The sequence below is a fragment of the Ictidomys tridecemlineatus genome, chromosome 5, assembly GCF_052094955.1.
Source record: "Ictidomys tridecemlineatus isolate mIctTri1 chromosome 5, mIctTri1.hap1, whole genome shotgun sequence".
Lineage (NCBI taxonomy): Eukaryota > Metazoa > Chordata > Mammalia > Rodentia > Sciuridae > Ictidomys > Ictidomys tridecemlineatus.
In genome coordinates, this window is record NC_135481.1 from 17,020,479 (window position 1) to 17,035,756 (window position 15,278).

The 15,278-nt window shown below is 38.6% G+C and overlaps 1 protein-coding gene across 9 annotated transcripts in view; it reads right to left on the minus strand.

Annotated features, from left to right (window-relative positions):
* Nucleotides 1-15,278, minus strand: part of Dis3l (DIS3 like exosome 3'-5' exoribonuclease) — a 38,262-nt gene that overhangs the window by 2,867 nt on the left and 20,117 nt on the right. For 6 of the 9 annotated variants that reach the window (XM_078049420.1, XM_078049419.1, XM_021727728.3 and 3 more), the window contains 9 exons: nt 14,308-14,386; nt 12,982-13,161; nt 9,538-9,707; nt 8,042-8,203; nt 5,936-6,183; nt 5,339-5,431; nt 2,095-2,628; nt 291-445; nt 9-187 (listed from right to left, as the gene is read on the minus strand). In XM_078049420.1, the coding sequence (XP_077905546.1) occupies nt 9-187; nt 291-445; nt 2,095-2,628; nt 5,339-5,431; nt 5,936-6,183; nt 8,042-8,203; nt 9,538-9,707; nt 12,982-13,161; nt 14,308-14,386 (1,800 nt within the window). Of the gene's footprint in view, nt 1-8; nt 188-290; nt 446-2,094; nt 2,629-5,338; nt 5,432-5,935; nt 6,184-8,041; nt 8,204-9,537; nt 9,708-12,981; nt 13,162-14,307; nt 14,387-15,278 lie in introns of those variants that run through there. The other 3 variants (XM_078049421.1, XM_078049423.1, XM_021727732.2) reach the window with 3 other exon arrangements.

Here is a 15,278-nt window from a genome sequence, read left to right on the forward strand (position 1 = left end):
CTTCTTACTCGGTTTCTGTTGTTGATATGTCTGCACAATTCCTCAAGATCCTTGTTGCTGAGTAGATTTTCTTTCATTTCCATTTTCTTATCTTTTGAAATGGCTGCCATTAACAATCTGTGTACTACAATATCTGAATATCTTCTTATTGGAGAAGTAAAATGGGTATATTTATCTAATGCAAGACCTTCAGAAAGAAACCAAAACATCAGAATTAACAAAAAATGTCTATGCTTTTTAAACAAATTGCTGAAGCTTACAGTCATACAGAAGAAAATTTTATCATTCACCATAATGATGGAACTCTTCCTCCGCACATGATCCAGTAGAGAAATACAGTGCATTAGACATAGCCTGCGTAGCCATAGAGCGTAGCAGTCTGTTTACAATAGGATCATTGGGGTCATTAGCATTATCCAGAGAATCAGCCAGTGTTTTATTGGACCTAATAAAGAACAGAAAAACCTTTATGTAGTCCCAAAGTTAAGGTAGAAGTAAGGGTTTATGGGGAACCCTTTGCTTTTTGGTCTGATTACCTTTATCTGCCAGCAGTTAAATTTCTTTTGGACACATTTCAGAAGCAACTCTTTTTAATTACAGAAATCTAGTTTGCTTTTAGGATTTAGACAAAAGAAGAATGTCACAGATTAAATAAATTTCTTTAGTAAAGCATTGTCCTGAATAATACTAGGTTGAGTTAATTCTTGTAAATAGTAGGTGGTTAAATTCTTACCAAGTTGAATTCTTTTTTTAATATTTTTTTTTAGTTGTAGATGGACCTTTATTTTATTTATTTTTATGGGGTGCTGAGGATCGAACCCAGTGCCTCACACATGCTGGGCAAATGCTTATCACTAAGCTACAGCCCCAGACTCCCAAGTTGAATTCTTTTTTTGTGGGGGGTACAGGAATTGAACTCGGGGGCACTTGACCACTGAGCCACATGCCCCAGCCCTATTTTGTATTTTATTTAGAGACAAAGTCTCACTGAATTGCTAGTGCCTCACTTTTGCTGAGGCCAGGCTTTGAACTCGTGATCCTCCTGCCTTTGCTTCCAGAGCCACTAGGATTACAGGCATGTGCTACTGCATCTGGCCCAAGTTGAATTCTTTTTTTTTTAAATATTTATTTTTTAGTTGTAGTTGGACACAATACCTTTATTTTATTTATTTATTTTTATGTGGTGCTAAGGATCAAACCCAGGGCCTCACATGTGCTAGGCGAGTACTGTACCACTGAGCCCCAGTCCCAGCCCCCCAAGTTAAATTCTTAAAATACTTAATTTTAAAAATCCAAAAATCCAATACAGGTCAATTTTTTTTTTTTTTTTTTGTGGGTACTGGAGATTGAGCCCAGAAGCAATGTACCATTGAGATAACATTTCCAGCCCTTTTTTCATTTTTTTTTAAAATTTTGAGACAGGATCTTGCTGAGTCTAGCCCCAAACTTGAAGTCCCCCCTGGTTTAACTTCCTGAGTTGCCTATGCCTGGCAGCCTTTCTTTTTAAATATGCTCTCAACCACTGAGCTACATCTCTACCCCTTTTAATTAGAGACAGGGTCTTACAGAGTTGCTTAGGGCCTCGCGAAGTTGTTTTGGTGGCTTTGAACTCACAATCCTCCTGACTTAGCCTCCCAAGCCCCTGGGATTACACACATGTACCACCACGCCTGGCTCAAAATAATTTTTTAAAACCCAACAAGTAGGGCTGGGTTGTAACTCAGTGGTAGAGCACTTGCCTAGCATGTGTGCCTGAGGCCTGGGTTTGATCCCCAGCACCACATAAAACTAAATAAACAAACCAGGAAATACATATGTATATAAATAGTTAAACTAGCCAGGGACTGTGGTGTCTTCCTGCAATCCCAGCTGTCTGAGTGGCTGAGGAAGGAGGATTCCAAGTTTGAAAGCCAGCCCACTGGCAACTTAGTGAACATTATTTAAAAAAAATAAAAAGGGCTGGGGACATAGCTTGATAGAGTGCTTGCCTAGATGTGGAGGATTCTGGGTCTGATCCCCAACATGGCAAAAATAAAGATCTGCCAGTGTACAGTACTTCCTGCCATTCATCTGCCTGCCTCAAAGGAGGAATACCGTGTATCAATGAAGAAGCCTTTTGCTTTAGCACATTCCCGGAGCTCAGAAAAAAACTCCTGGTGTGGAGAAGGATGTTGGCGCAACAAGGCTTGATGAGGGAAGTTCTCCCAGATCTTCTTGGCTACCCAGTGGTTGGCCAGGATCATGCATTCAGCCACTGTCTCATGGACCTCCAGGGGTTGCTTGGGGATGAGGTCATGAATATTCTTTTTTTCATCGAGCTGCACTCGAACCTCTACCCCTTCCAGTTCCAGGGCACCACAACGGTCTCGTTTAGCTCGGATATGGCGAGCTATATCAGTCAACTTTCCAATTGCCCATACTAATTCCTCCAGTTTGGCTTGTCTGCTCTTCTCATCCAAGTCTTTAAGTTCTGGAATATCATCAACAATGCTGAAGTTTCCATCCAGTAGTTCCTGGGCTGCTTCATAGAAGAGTTTATAAGCTGATCGAATAATGGTTCTGCCATACCACACTTTCTTAATTTCATAAGAGGTTTCATCCAATTCCCACATGACACTTACAGCATACCTACAAAACCAGTAACATCAACAACATCACTATTCAGCTCTTATTTTTGAAGCAAACAGAACTTGACCCTAAATGTAACTTGAAAGAAATTACATCACTACAGGTTTTTGGTCCAATTACTCAATCTAACCACACTAATAATAAATCAAAATGTATTTGAACTTTAATCAAAGATGTTAGGCTAGGTTCTAAGTTCTGAAAAAATCTGAAATGAGTTTATATGTAACAATACATAATCTACTTTACAGGTCTCCATTTTGACTAGAATATACTGGCACTGATAGAAGAGTCTATTTAGCTTCCCAGGATAATACAGCAAAGCCTTTTAGATTCTATAGGATGACAGTAAGCTAAGGTACCAGTCTTGATGACAGCTTAATTTAGCAAATGTTCATTCAGCAAAGAACCATTTTGCCATCAAAACACGTTTCCTGGGTGTGGTGGTGCACGCCTATAATTCCAGTGACCAGGAAGGCTGAGGCAGGAGAATCACAATTCAGACCAGCCTCCGCAGCTTAGTAAGACCTTGTCTCAAAAAATAAAAAGGTTTAGGGTTGTGGCTCAGTGGTTAAACACCCCTAGATTCAATCCCTGGTACCAAAACACTTCATTTAAAAACTAGTTGGTGTGGTAACCCATACCTATAATCCCAGTATCTGGGGTGGCAGAGGCAGGAGGATCACAAATTCAAGGCCAGCTTGGGCAACTTAGCAAGATCTGTCTCAAAATTTTAAAAGGACTAGGGATGTAGCTCAATGCTAGAACACTTGCCTAGCATATAGTGAGGCCCTGGGTTTGATGCCCAGTACTGCTAAAATGTGTTTATGTATGTATACACAATTTGTATTTGGAAAAAAAAGACTAATTTACCCATATCTAAAGAGTTCTCAAGTCAGTAATGGATCACACAACCAAACTGAAAATGGGAAACGAATAAGAATCCCACAGAAAAGGATGCACAAATGATTGTGAAACATAAGAATGTTTAACTTTCCTCATAGTAGGAAAAATACAAATTAAAACTACTGTGGGCTGGGGATGTGGCTCAAGCGGTAGCGTGTTCACCTGGCATGCGTGCGGCCTGGGTTCGATCCTCAGCACCACATACAAACAAAGATGTTGTGTCCGCCGGAAAAAAAAAAAAAAAAAAAATTAAAAATTCTCTCTCAAAATAAAAAAAATAAAACTACTGTAAGATACCATTCTTCAGGCTGGGACTATAGCTCAGTGGCAGGACACTTGCCAGGTATGCATGAGACACTGGGTTCGATCCTTAGCACTACATAAAAATAAAACAAAGGCATTACTGTCCCTCTACAACTACACGCCTGTAATCCCAGCAGCCAGGGAGGCTGACACAGGAGAATAGTAAGTTCAAAGCCAGCTTTGGCAACTGCAAGGTGCTGAACAATTTGGTGAGACTCTGTCTCTAAATGAAATTCAAAATCAGGTTGGGGGATGTGGCTCAATGGTTGAGTATGTCTGAGTTCAATTCCTGGTACAAAAAAAAATTGTTTTCAAATAACAAATTACCTAAAAGAAAAATACAATGCGCTGTGTTGGCAGGGCTGTGGGGAAATAAACACCTGCATACCTTAGTGGTAGGAATATATTGGTGCAAATTCTTGAGGTCAATTTATTGATCCAAACACAAATGATGTACCCTTGATACATTCCATTTCTAAGAATTTAAGATACACTATATCTTTATTTATTTAAGACACAATATCTTTATTTATTTATTTTTATGTGGTGCTGCAGATTGAACCCAGGGCCTCGCACATGCTAGGTGAGCACTCTATTGCTGAGCCACAACCCCAGCCCTAAGATACACTATTTTTTAAAACACAAAGTAACTTGTGTTCAAAGTAGTTTGATAATTTTTTTTTTGGTACCAGGGATTGAACTCGGGCACTTGACCACCGAGCCACATCCCCAGCCTCATTTTGTATTTTTTATTAGAGACAGGGTCTCACTGAATTGCTTAGCACCTCACTAAATTACTAAGGCTGGCTTTTTTGTGTTAAAAAAATCATATTTGTGTACATATTAAATCTAGGAAAAATCTGGTTATCACCAGGTATGGTGGCGCACGACTGTAATCCCAACAGCTCGGGAGGCTGAGGCAGGAAAATCACAAATTCAAAGACAGCCTCAGCAAAATTGAGGCACTTAGCAACTCAGTGAGACTCTGTCTCTAAATAAAATACAAAATAGGGCTGGGGATGTGGCTCAGCGGTTGAGTGCCCCTGAATTCAGTCCCCATACCAAAATTTTTAAAAAGTTACTGAGAAAAAGCAATAGGAAAGAACATTTCATTAAATATTTTTTGGAATCTGAATTTGGATTATATGATTTTATTACCTATTTAAAGATAAATAAACTTTAACTATAATAAATGAACAACTACCTAAATTCATTATTCTGATGTAGAACAGCTTCAACCAGGGAATGCATGTGTATAAAGCTATAAACATTTGTTCCCAGACTAGCTGAATTTAAAAGCTAACAGGGAAAGAGGGGAAGGGAAGGCTGGAGAAATAAAGCTACCTAAAAATAAGTGTACAGCAGAGTTTAGAGGAGACAGGGAAAGCAGGCCACAGGGGAGAGGGTGGTAAGAGATATTGGAAGAGGAAAGAGGCCTGAGCAGAGAGCATCAGGTACCTCAAAGGGCCAAGATAAACTTTTAAGATAAAAATAATAAACTCACCTATCAACACCTCCCAGCAGGGAACACAAATCAGCACTGAGGATAGAGGGCAGCATGTCATAGCGACGATCTGCTAAATAATAAGTGGTGGCCCTGCGAATGACACATATGCAGTGACTGACCTTCAGCTGGGAGAAACAGAACTGCTGACAGCATAGGCTGCAGAGAGGTAAATGGCTGAGACCTCAGTACAGATTCCCCAAGGCTGCTGCTCTTTATAAAGTGCAGCAGACTGCATAATAAAATGATTCCCATGTTTCTACTTTTCTAAATGATTCTCCTTTGGGCTGAATATTCTTTCACTGATGTAAGAAAGAAAGAGCAACAAAAACTGGAGTGTAATGATCCAATGTTTATATAAAAGTAGTATATTACTACATGAAAATTTAACCTATTTCAATTTAGTAGGAATCATGGTGTAAAAAGGTTAAAAAAGGAAAGGAAAATTGACCAAGCTACTATTTAAAGGGGGAATGACCACAACTTTTTTTGGAAGGAATTTTCAGAATTGTACAAACATAAAATCTTTGCACATCTGAAATTAGCACAGATAAAAAAAATAATAGTCACATACACACACCATGGTGCTGATCTTACCTTGTTCTAGCTTCCACATCAATGTAAGAATTGGGAGCCACAAAGTGTGTTACATCTGCAATGTGGACTCCAAGTTCCAGGTTGCCATTATTTAAGGTTCTGACTGACAGTGTATCATCCACATCTTCACAACCTTTGGGGTCAATGCTGAACACAAGATGGGTTTTCCTCAAGTCTTTACGTTCTTGTTCCTCTTCAGGACTCACCTTCCAAGGATTTTCTGGTGTGTTTACTGGCATCTCACACATCTACATGAGAGGCCAAATATTCAGCAATTTATATACCACAAGTTTCTATAAAAAGCTTTCTTACATTTTCAATGTAACCATGTAGAAATTTATTAATTTCCAATTACCTTCTGCATCAACCTATTTTGCTTCTTTTGATCAATCATTATTTAATGGATGCCCCAGATGTGTCAGGCCCTGGGTGAGGGTGTGGAAAGTAGGAGTCAACAGAAAAGAAAGACCCCCTTGAGGACCTTTGCAATCTGACAGGAAATGTCCCGCAATTTCCACCAGCCTCATCAGTTATGCGGGCTAGCACAAAATGAAGTAGCAGCTTATGAGTACAAATAATGTAATCCATTTCTAAATGATTCATCTATTTAAATGAAGATTAAGCCTTTTTTTTTTTCCTTTTCAGTACTAGGGATTGAACCCAGTACTGAAATTTATTGAAATACATCCCCAGCCTTTTTTATTTTATATTTTGAGACAAGGTCTCCCTAAGTTGTGGAGGCTGTCCTTGAACTTGGGATCCACCTGTTTCAGCCTCCTGTGTTGCCAGGATTACAGATATGCACCAAAATGCCTGGCTGTCCTTGAGCTTTTCACGTCAAGCCTGGAAAAAAATCAACATGTCCCAAATAATACAAAGCTTATTCCTTAAAGATTATTTAAACAGGACAAATCTAGGACATTTTCTCTCCTTTATTACCTGTTTAAACCATCAATTTGCAGTTAAGTAGGCTGAAAGGGGAGAGAACTCTAGTCTTGTGAAGTCTAATTCACACTTTATTTTATTCTAACATTTTCTCTGCCGCCAAACAAGTCAACCAATAATTTCCAGAAACTAATGTTAAACATAAAAATTTAATAATGTAAAATATTCTAAAATATTTTCTTATTATAGCTCCTGTCCTGTCAAGTACTCTAATGAAAATAAGAATATCCATACACTCTTGATGGTAATGCAAACTGGTCTAATTTTTTCTGGAAAACAATCTGCCAATACATAATGAAAGCTATTTGAATTTTTTATGCCCTTTGACTTGGTAATCTCACTTTAAAGATTACATTCCAAGGGAATGATCAAAAGGGAAAAAAAGGCAATGTTGATAAAAATGTTTGAAGTAGGATTTTTTATATTACTGAAAAATTAAACAGCCCAAATGCCCAACAATTGAGGAATGTTTAAGCAAACTAGGGTACATCAATATGCAGTAATTTGTCATAACTACTAAAAATAAGTAGGCTATGTCAATACATAGACATAATTTTAAGTGAAAGAAGCAGAACAGAAATAAGTGCACTCAATGAATATGGCTATGCAAGAATAATAAACAAGATTTATGGGGGTTTTAAAAGACCATAAAGTGATGGAAATGGCTGATGTTTTACGTTCATTGGATTTTTGTTTTCTGTAAAGGTTACAAAACTTTTTCATAATGAGCATGATTTTTTTGACCCATGGGCTGGAGATGTATGGATCAGAGGAATCTGTTCCCTGTAGTTTTATGAAGCCTCTGGTTGAACAACTCTGAAGGGGAGTAGAGTCCAATGGGTCTATAACCAAGTACATTTACAGTTGTTGAGGATGGATGTATACTGACTGCAGGACATTGACATGTCATTTTTAAGCACAGTTGGAAAATGTAAAAATTTTAGAACTATGAGGCTCTAGGAAACAAATTTTACACTTGAAGCAGACTTCAGTCTGGTTCAAATATGAAATAAAGTGGAGTGAGATTTTTTTCATTACTCTGTGGCTTTAGACAGTGGGTTGTTACATAGCATAAAGATTTTTCTTTCTTAATGATGAAACAACAACAAAAGCAAAACGAAAATGTGTGCTACTAGATCAAAGGCCTCTGGGAAATCTGACCTGAGCTTCTGAGAAAGGGACAACTGAAATACTGTTTTCCACCAGGATGGTTGCAATCTCCCCTTCCAGATCACCGATTCTTCCTAAAACACGCACAAAATGCCCATTTGGATACACAGATGTTGACTCCCAGGAATCGATGCGCACAACCACCCTGAAGTCCTGCACAAAGGAAAAAATAAAACATGAGCCAAGCACTAGGAGTTAAGTGGTTCAATTAGAAACATCAAGCAAACAAGAGATAAACAGCACTCAGTTCCAAAGAAAGGGGCAAATTTGCAATACTGGTGTGTGGTGGTTTATTTTATTTATTTTTATTCTTCCTGTTTTACTGAATTGCCAGATGGCATTGCAAATGCTTGGCTCATTGCTTTGAAGGGAGGCATTACCTCTCTACATCAAATAAGTAGACTGGAAATTTTAGTTTGTTAAAGAAAAGCAGTTGTAATACATTTTAGTTAATACTTGCAACACAGGGATAAACCTAATTATGCATGGTCTAAATTAAGTTTTAAAATGGCAGTCTCAATTTTAAGTGTTTGGGAATTACTTTCTAATTTCTTTTTCTTTTCTTTTTCTTTTTTGTAGCAGGAATTGAATGCAGGGGCGTTTAACCACTGAGCCCCAACCCCAGCCCTTTTTTATATTTTATTTTTAGACAAGGTCTCACTGAATTGCTTAGGGCCTCACTAAATTGTTAAGGCTGGCTTTGCACTTGCAACTCTCCTGTCTCAGCCTCCTGAACTTCTGGGATTACAGGCATGTGCCACTGCATCTGGCTTCTAATTTCTTTGAAGTCTTAAGATGATATTGGGTAGGAAAGAAGATATCAGTGTAAATTGGAACGTCACTACCCAACAAGTCCAGGAAACTATGGAAATGGAATGTGTGTAGTTGCAACTGACCTCTGAGAGTCTGCAAAAAACTGTAAGATGTAAAGATACAATATCCAGGTTACAGACTGGGGACATTCTGCCTTAGTGTCTCAAAAACTGCAAAACATCAGGTGAATTAAATTGGGCAATGCCCACACTCTTTGCCACAAGAAAAGTTTAATTTCTAACTTTCTTGTTTATGTCTTCTCTCCAGTGCTATTTTCCTTTATGGATAATCGATTCTGTGAAGTACCACTACATCATCCCTACAGGGCAGAGTGATCGTATTTCTATATCTCTTGCTGGAAGAAAGCTTGTTAGTGTTGGCAAAGTGTATCTATTGAAAGTTTCTGGGTTGGACAGCTGGATAATGTATGTTCGTTCAGGTTGTCCTACACAGCTCTTTCTAGGACGATTTCTCTCTGGCCTTCATTTATTAACCACGGACTACTTAATAGATGGTTCTTATATATTTAGAACTTTTAAAAAACAGTATCTTAGAGTGCCAGAATCCATCAATAATTTATTTTCTCTTATGCAAAGGAATTAATAACGCTTCCTGGTACTGCTCAGAAGCTGGTAAAGACAGAAGGAGAACAGTAGAGGTACAGTGTTGGCTACCTGGAGGGCTTCCGCTTGCTGGGTACTAATTCGAATTTTGGGGATTCTGTAATCCCAAGGTGTAACTAGGATTTTCTGAGCATTTTTGCCCTGAGATTGGACCTCTTCTTTGGATGGAAATGTCACCACATAATCCCGCCAGTTCTTCTGAAGAATGCCCACCACTCGACCTTGGGATGACGAAACAGAACAAAGCAATGATTACCTGGACTGTGAGCAGCTCAGCAGTAAAGATGCAAATAAGAATGCAAAGTCCCATTTTTTCAAGCACATCTACACAAGAGGTGTTTAAAGATTTGCCTTCTGATCATTTTAAAGATATTTTTTAAGATAAATAATTTTTTATGTGTGATCATCATGCCCCTTTTTTCTTTCGGACCTGATGTGACATTTAGAATCCATTGGTGCCATTTTCTCTTTTGCTAGTTCTTTATCAATCTTAGGTTCTGGAATACTGAACCCAATAAGAGTCAAATGATTTTCACTCTTAAACCATGCCCTCTTCTTTGGGTTTTCACTGTCATCTTTCATTCTTTCACCAGTGAGGCTTGCGTGGCCCATTATTCACAAAAAAATATATACAAATCATAAGTCTGATATATAGCACTTTTAATCAGCACTTATTGAAGCCAAGAAAAAGACAGATGTAATTGTTAAAAGTGCTTTTCTTTCATAAATATTATTGAGCCCCTTCCTAATATGAGGGCCTGTTGTAGATACACAAAATATAGCAAAATCAAAACAAAGTCCCTGAATTCATGGAGTTTATATGTAATCAGTTTGAGTGGGAAACAGAAAAAAATATGTCAGTCTGGCACGATGGTACACACTTGTAATCCTGGCAATGCAGGAGGCTGAAGGAGAAGGATTGCAATTTTGAGGCCAGCCTCAGCAACTTAAGACCCTGTCTCAAAATATACAGTAAAAAGGGTTGGAGGTGGGCTGGGGATATGGCTCAAGTGGTAGTGCGCTCGCCTGGCATGAGTGCGGCCCGGGTTCGATCCTCAGCACTACATACAAACAAAGATGTTGTGTCCGCCGAAAACTAAATAATAAATATTAAAAATTGGGCTGGGGATGTGGCTCAAGCGGTAGCGCGCTCGCCTGGCATGCGTGCGGCCTGGGTTCGATCCTCAGCACCACATACCAACAAAGATGTTGTGTCTGCCGAGAACTGAAAAATAAATATTGAAAATTCTCTCTCTCTCTCCTCTCTCTCTCTTTAAAAAAAAAATATTAAAAATTCTCTCTCTCTTTAAAAAAAAAAAAAAGGGTTGGAGGTGTAGTTTGGTGGTAGAGTGCTCCTGGGTTCAAGGTTCAATCCCCAGGACCACAAAATGGAAATAAAGAAATACATATGAGGTAGTGATAATTACTAAGAAAGGCACTAAATGGGGTAAGATGATCAATAAAGATAAAGGGTCAGAATTGGCAGCTATTTTAAATAAAGGGACATTTGAGCAGAGATTTGAAAGAAAGTGAGGAAAACAGATATGAAATCATTTGGGGAAAGCTTGTCCAAGTCAAGGAAGATCAAGTCATGTCAATGTGGCTGGAGAAGAAAAGAATAATAGAGCAGCCCAAGCTGGGGGTATTATATAGGCCATGATAAGGACTTTGAATTTTACTCTTAAAGAAATAGGAGTTATTGGGCTGGGGATGTGGCTTAAGCGGTAACGAACTCGCCTGGCATGCGCAGGGTTTGGGTTTGATCCTCAGCACCACATAAAAATAAAGATGTTGTGTCCATCAAAAACTGAAAAATAAATATTAAAAAAATTCTCTCTCTCTCTCTCTCTTTAAAAAAAAAAAAGAAATAGGTGGTAGCTCTTGGAACATTTTGAGTAAAGACATGGCAAGACCCAACTCATTTTTTAAAGTCTCACTGAGAGTAAGAGTAGGGGCAGAGAGGCTAGTGAGGAGTCTGATTCGATAATTGTGTGAAGGGTGCCTGTGGACCATGCACAGAGAGGTGTGATAAGAAGTGTGGGAAATGGCTGGATTCAGGTCAGATGTTAAAGTTGACCAGATATGCTGACATATGAAGAAAATTTAAGGAAAATCCCAAGGTGTTTGGGTTGACCGACTCTTAATAGTTAATTTGCCTTTTACTGAGATGGGGAGCATTTGGGGAAGAGCAGGCCTCAGGGTAGAGGTCAGACATCTGTTATTGAGTGTGTTAAGTCTTCAAGGGATGATGCCCAAGAGATGACTGATTAAATGAAGTTGGAGGGTGAGAAAGGGTTTGGACTGCAGACAGAAAGTCAAACACTGAATGAAGTCTCTGTGAAAGAGTGCAGAGAAAAACAGATCCAGAGCAGAGCAGCTGTATGCCCAAGAGGATGACACCATGGAAAACCAGCAAAAGACAGAAGGACCACCATGGGCTGTCTCCTAACCACAGCTGATCAAGCCTGGGCTCCCAGACTCCAAAGGGAGAAGCAATGACCGATCAGTCAAATACCACTGACAGGCTGAGGAATGGGAACTGACCAGTGTTTAGCAACTCAAGATCACTGATGATTTGGACAAGAGCGGTTTTAGAGGAGGGGAGTTTTTTTATTTTTGAGTTTTTATTGAGTTTCATCATAAACTGATGCAGAAAAGAGTGCGACAGATGGAAGGGATGTGGGACCCAAAGAGGGTTTTTGTTTTAAAATGAGTGACATAGCATATTTGGCTACAGATAAGATTAAAATACTCGAGGGGATGCAGGTTCTGCTCAGTGGTAGACCATGCACTTAGCATGCTCAAGGCCTTGGGTTCAATCCCTAGCACCAAGGGGTACTTTATTACCATGCTTCCCCAATTTTGAGACAGAGACTAAATTCTTGAGGGTCTCACTAAGATAATTAGACTGGCCTCCAACTTGTGATTTTCATGCCTTAACCTTGCAAGTCACTGGGATTTCTGGCATATGCCAACATGTGCAGCAAAGAGACTGTCTCATATTCCAAGTGTTATTGTACAACATGCTGACTATGGTTAACAATGTACTGTAGTCTTGAAAATCACTAGATTTTAAGGCTCCTCACTATAAAAACAATTATGTGAAATAATTCATGTTAACTAGCTCAATGTAGCCCTTCCATAATGCATGCATGTATAAAAAGAGGATGTTACACATGATGACTATGTATAGTGTTTTATTTGTTTATATATTAGAGAGAGGTGAGAGAGAGAGATACACAGAGAGAGAGAGAGAATTTTTAATATTTATTTTTTAGTTTTCGGTGGACACAACATCTTTGTTTGTATGTGGTGCTGAGGATCGAACCCGGGCTGCACGCATGCAAGGCGAGCACGCTACGGCTTGAGCCACATCCCCAGTCCTGTTAATATATATAAATAGAGAGCAAACAGTATTTCTGGAATTCTAGGCAAAAGAAAATAATAATTCCACAAGAAAAATGGATGCTGGAGTGACTTTCCAAGCAGGCTCACCTGTAGGCATGGGCTCACTTGGGGACTCGCCCAAGGCCTTGTCATCGCTGTCATTCTCACACAAGGCAGCAATTCTTCCTTTCCATTCATTTTTAGGGAGCAGTTCCACAACCACCACATCTCCATGAATGGAGCGGTTCCGAGCCTTCATGCCGTGGATTAGGATGTCACTGATTAAACCTAGGTAGCACACACAAACACCGGAAATAATTTCAATACATTTGAAGTCTAATCAGCATTCCTGAAAATAAAAACTTCCTTTCTAAGGTGAAGTTAAACTTCTTTTTGGAGGTTAGGAGTGAAGAAATGCTGCCACCAAGTCATACTGTACAGTGTGCTTTCATACAGACTACTTGATCACCTTTTAAAAAATTCTTCTTATTACCTTTCAAGGTAGGTATTAGTTCCTTGCATGTGGGCCTACACTGGAATTATGTGTGATACCTTCAGAATCTGCACAGCCAAGGGGGCCACGGTCAGCGGGTTGATGAACTACATATAATTGCAGAACTGCCACTCTGACAAAGAGAAGCCCCCAGAAAGCCATTGCTTCTCAGTCTGCTTCCACCCAGCCCCACTCCTTGGAAGCTCAGGGTTTGGTTTTGTTTTTCCACTCTGGGATCACAAAATTAACCATATGGTACAATTTATTTTCACACTTTTTCATTTTGATTACTTTTTAGAAATGATTCAATGAGATAATATAGTACATTGAGGCAGACAAAGGAATGTCTGAGTCACAAACTGCCTTCATTCTAAGTTAAGCTCTACCAATGACCAGGTATGTAGCTCTGAGCAAGTTACTTTGCTTCTTTGTTTTAGTTTATTACAATAAAACCAGAAATAAGGGGTACAAAGATAGGAGGAATAACTTCTAATGTTCTGTAGTGCGATAGGGTAATTATGGTTAATAACCATAAATTCTGTGTTTTAAAACAGCTGGCAGAATTTTGAATGTTCCAAACATAAAGAAATTGTAAATGTTTGAAGTGATGGATATAACAATTACCCTTATTTGATTGTTACACATTGTATACAATGTATTGAAAGATCACACTGAAAAAAAAAAAGAAATATCACACTAAACTCCGTAAATACATGCAATTACTAAGTGTTAATTGAAAATATTTTAATCTTTAAAAAGCAAGATAAGATGAAATAAAACCAGCAATAATACACAAAAAAGCTAGGGAGAAGAAAGCCCAAATTCCAGAAACCCAGTGTACATGGGGATATATAACAATGAAATTTCAACTTTGCTTTCTTCACTGTGTAATATCAGAATAAAAAAGTAGTATGGAAATTTATATAAGATTTATACTAAACCTGAATCTTTACTGCTGGCTCCTTGAAGTCGAACAAAAGCTTCTATTTGTGCTCTGTGTTTATTGACATTCAGAATCCCCTAAAATCATAATAAAAAATCAGTGTGAAAATTTTTCTTTTCTCCCAAGTTTATCTCCCAAAAGGTCCAGGGTTTTTTTTTTGTTGTTATTGTTGTTGTTGTTTGTATTTTGTAACAATATTTGTATTGGTTCTTTTTAGTTATGACATAATTATAAAAGCGTGGAAAATGATCTGTTGTACTTCAATCCCCAGTATTTACCCTCCCCTTCTTTTCCCCCCATTCCCAGTTCCCTTACCTCTACTTTTCTCTTCCAAAAGGTCCAGGTTTAAAAAAATTACAAAAGATATCCTCAATATATTCCTATAGGTTTATGATTCTTTTCTTTAGGAATTATACTAAGGTTTCTTTTCTTGATAGCAAATACAATCATTTTGAAATACTGACTATACCAAGTGCTAGACACACTCATATTCATACTGTCAGCAGGAACTTTAGTGTGGCATTCCCAAACTTTGCTAGCATAAAAATCTTCTGAGGCTGAATGTTTTCCTTGATTAGTAGATGCTGATCTATGATGGAGAGAGGACATGGGAAAAATGGAGGAACTTTGGATTGAGCAAAGTGGAGGGTGGGGAGGGGTTATGAGGGTAGGAAAGATGGTGGAATGAGATGGACATCATTACCTTAGGTACACGTAGGATTGCACGAATGGTGCATCTCTACACCATATATAATCAGAGAATTGAAATATTGCACTCCATTTGTGTACAATGAATTGAAATGCATTCTGCTGTCATGTACGACTAAGTAGAACAAATAAAAAATTGAAAAATCTTCTGAGTTGCTTGTTAGAAGTGTAAAATCTATTATAGAACAGTTCTGTGACTTGATTGTGGTGGTGGATGCACACAGATCTATGCATGTGATAAGACTGGGGGGGGGGGCCTGG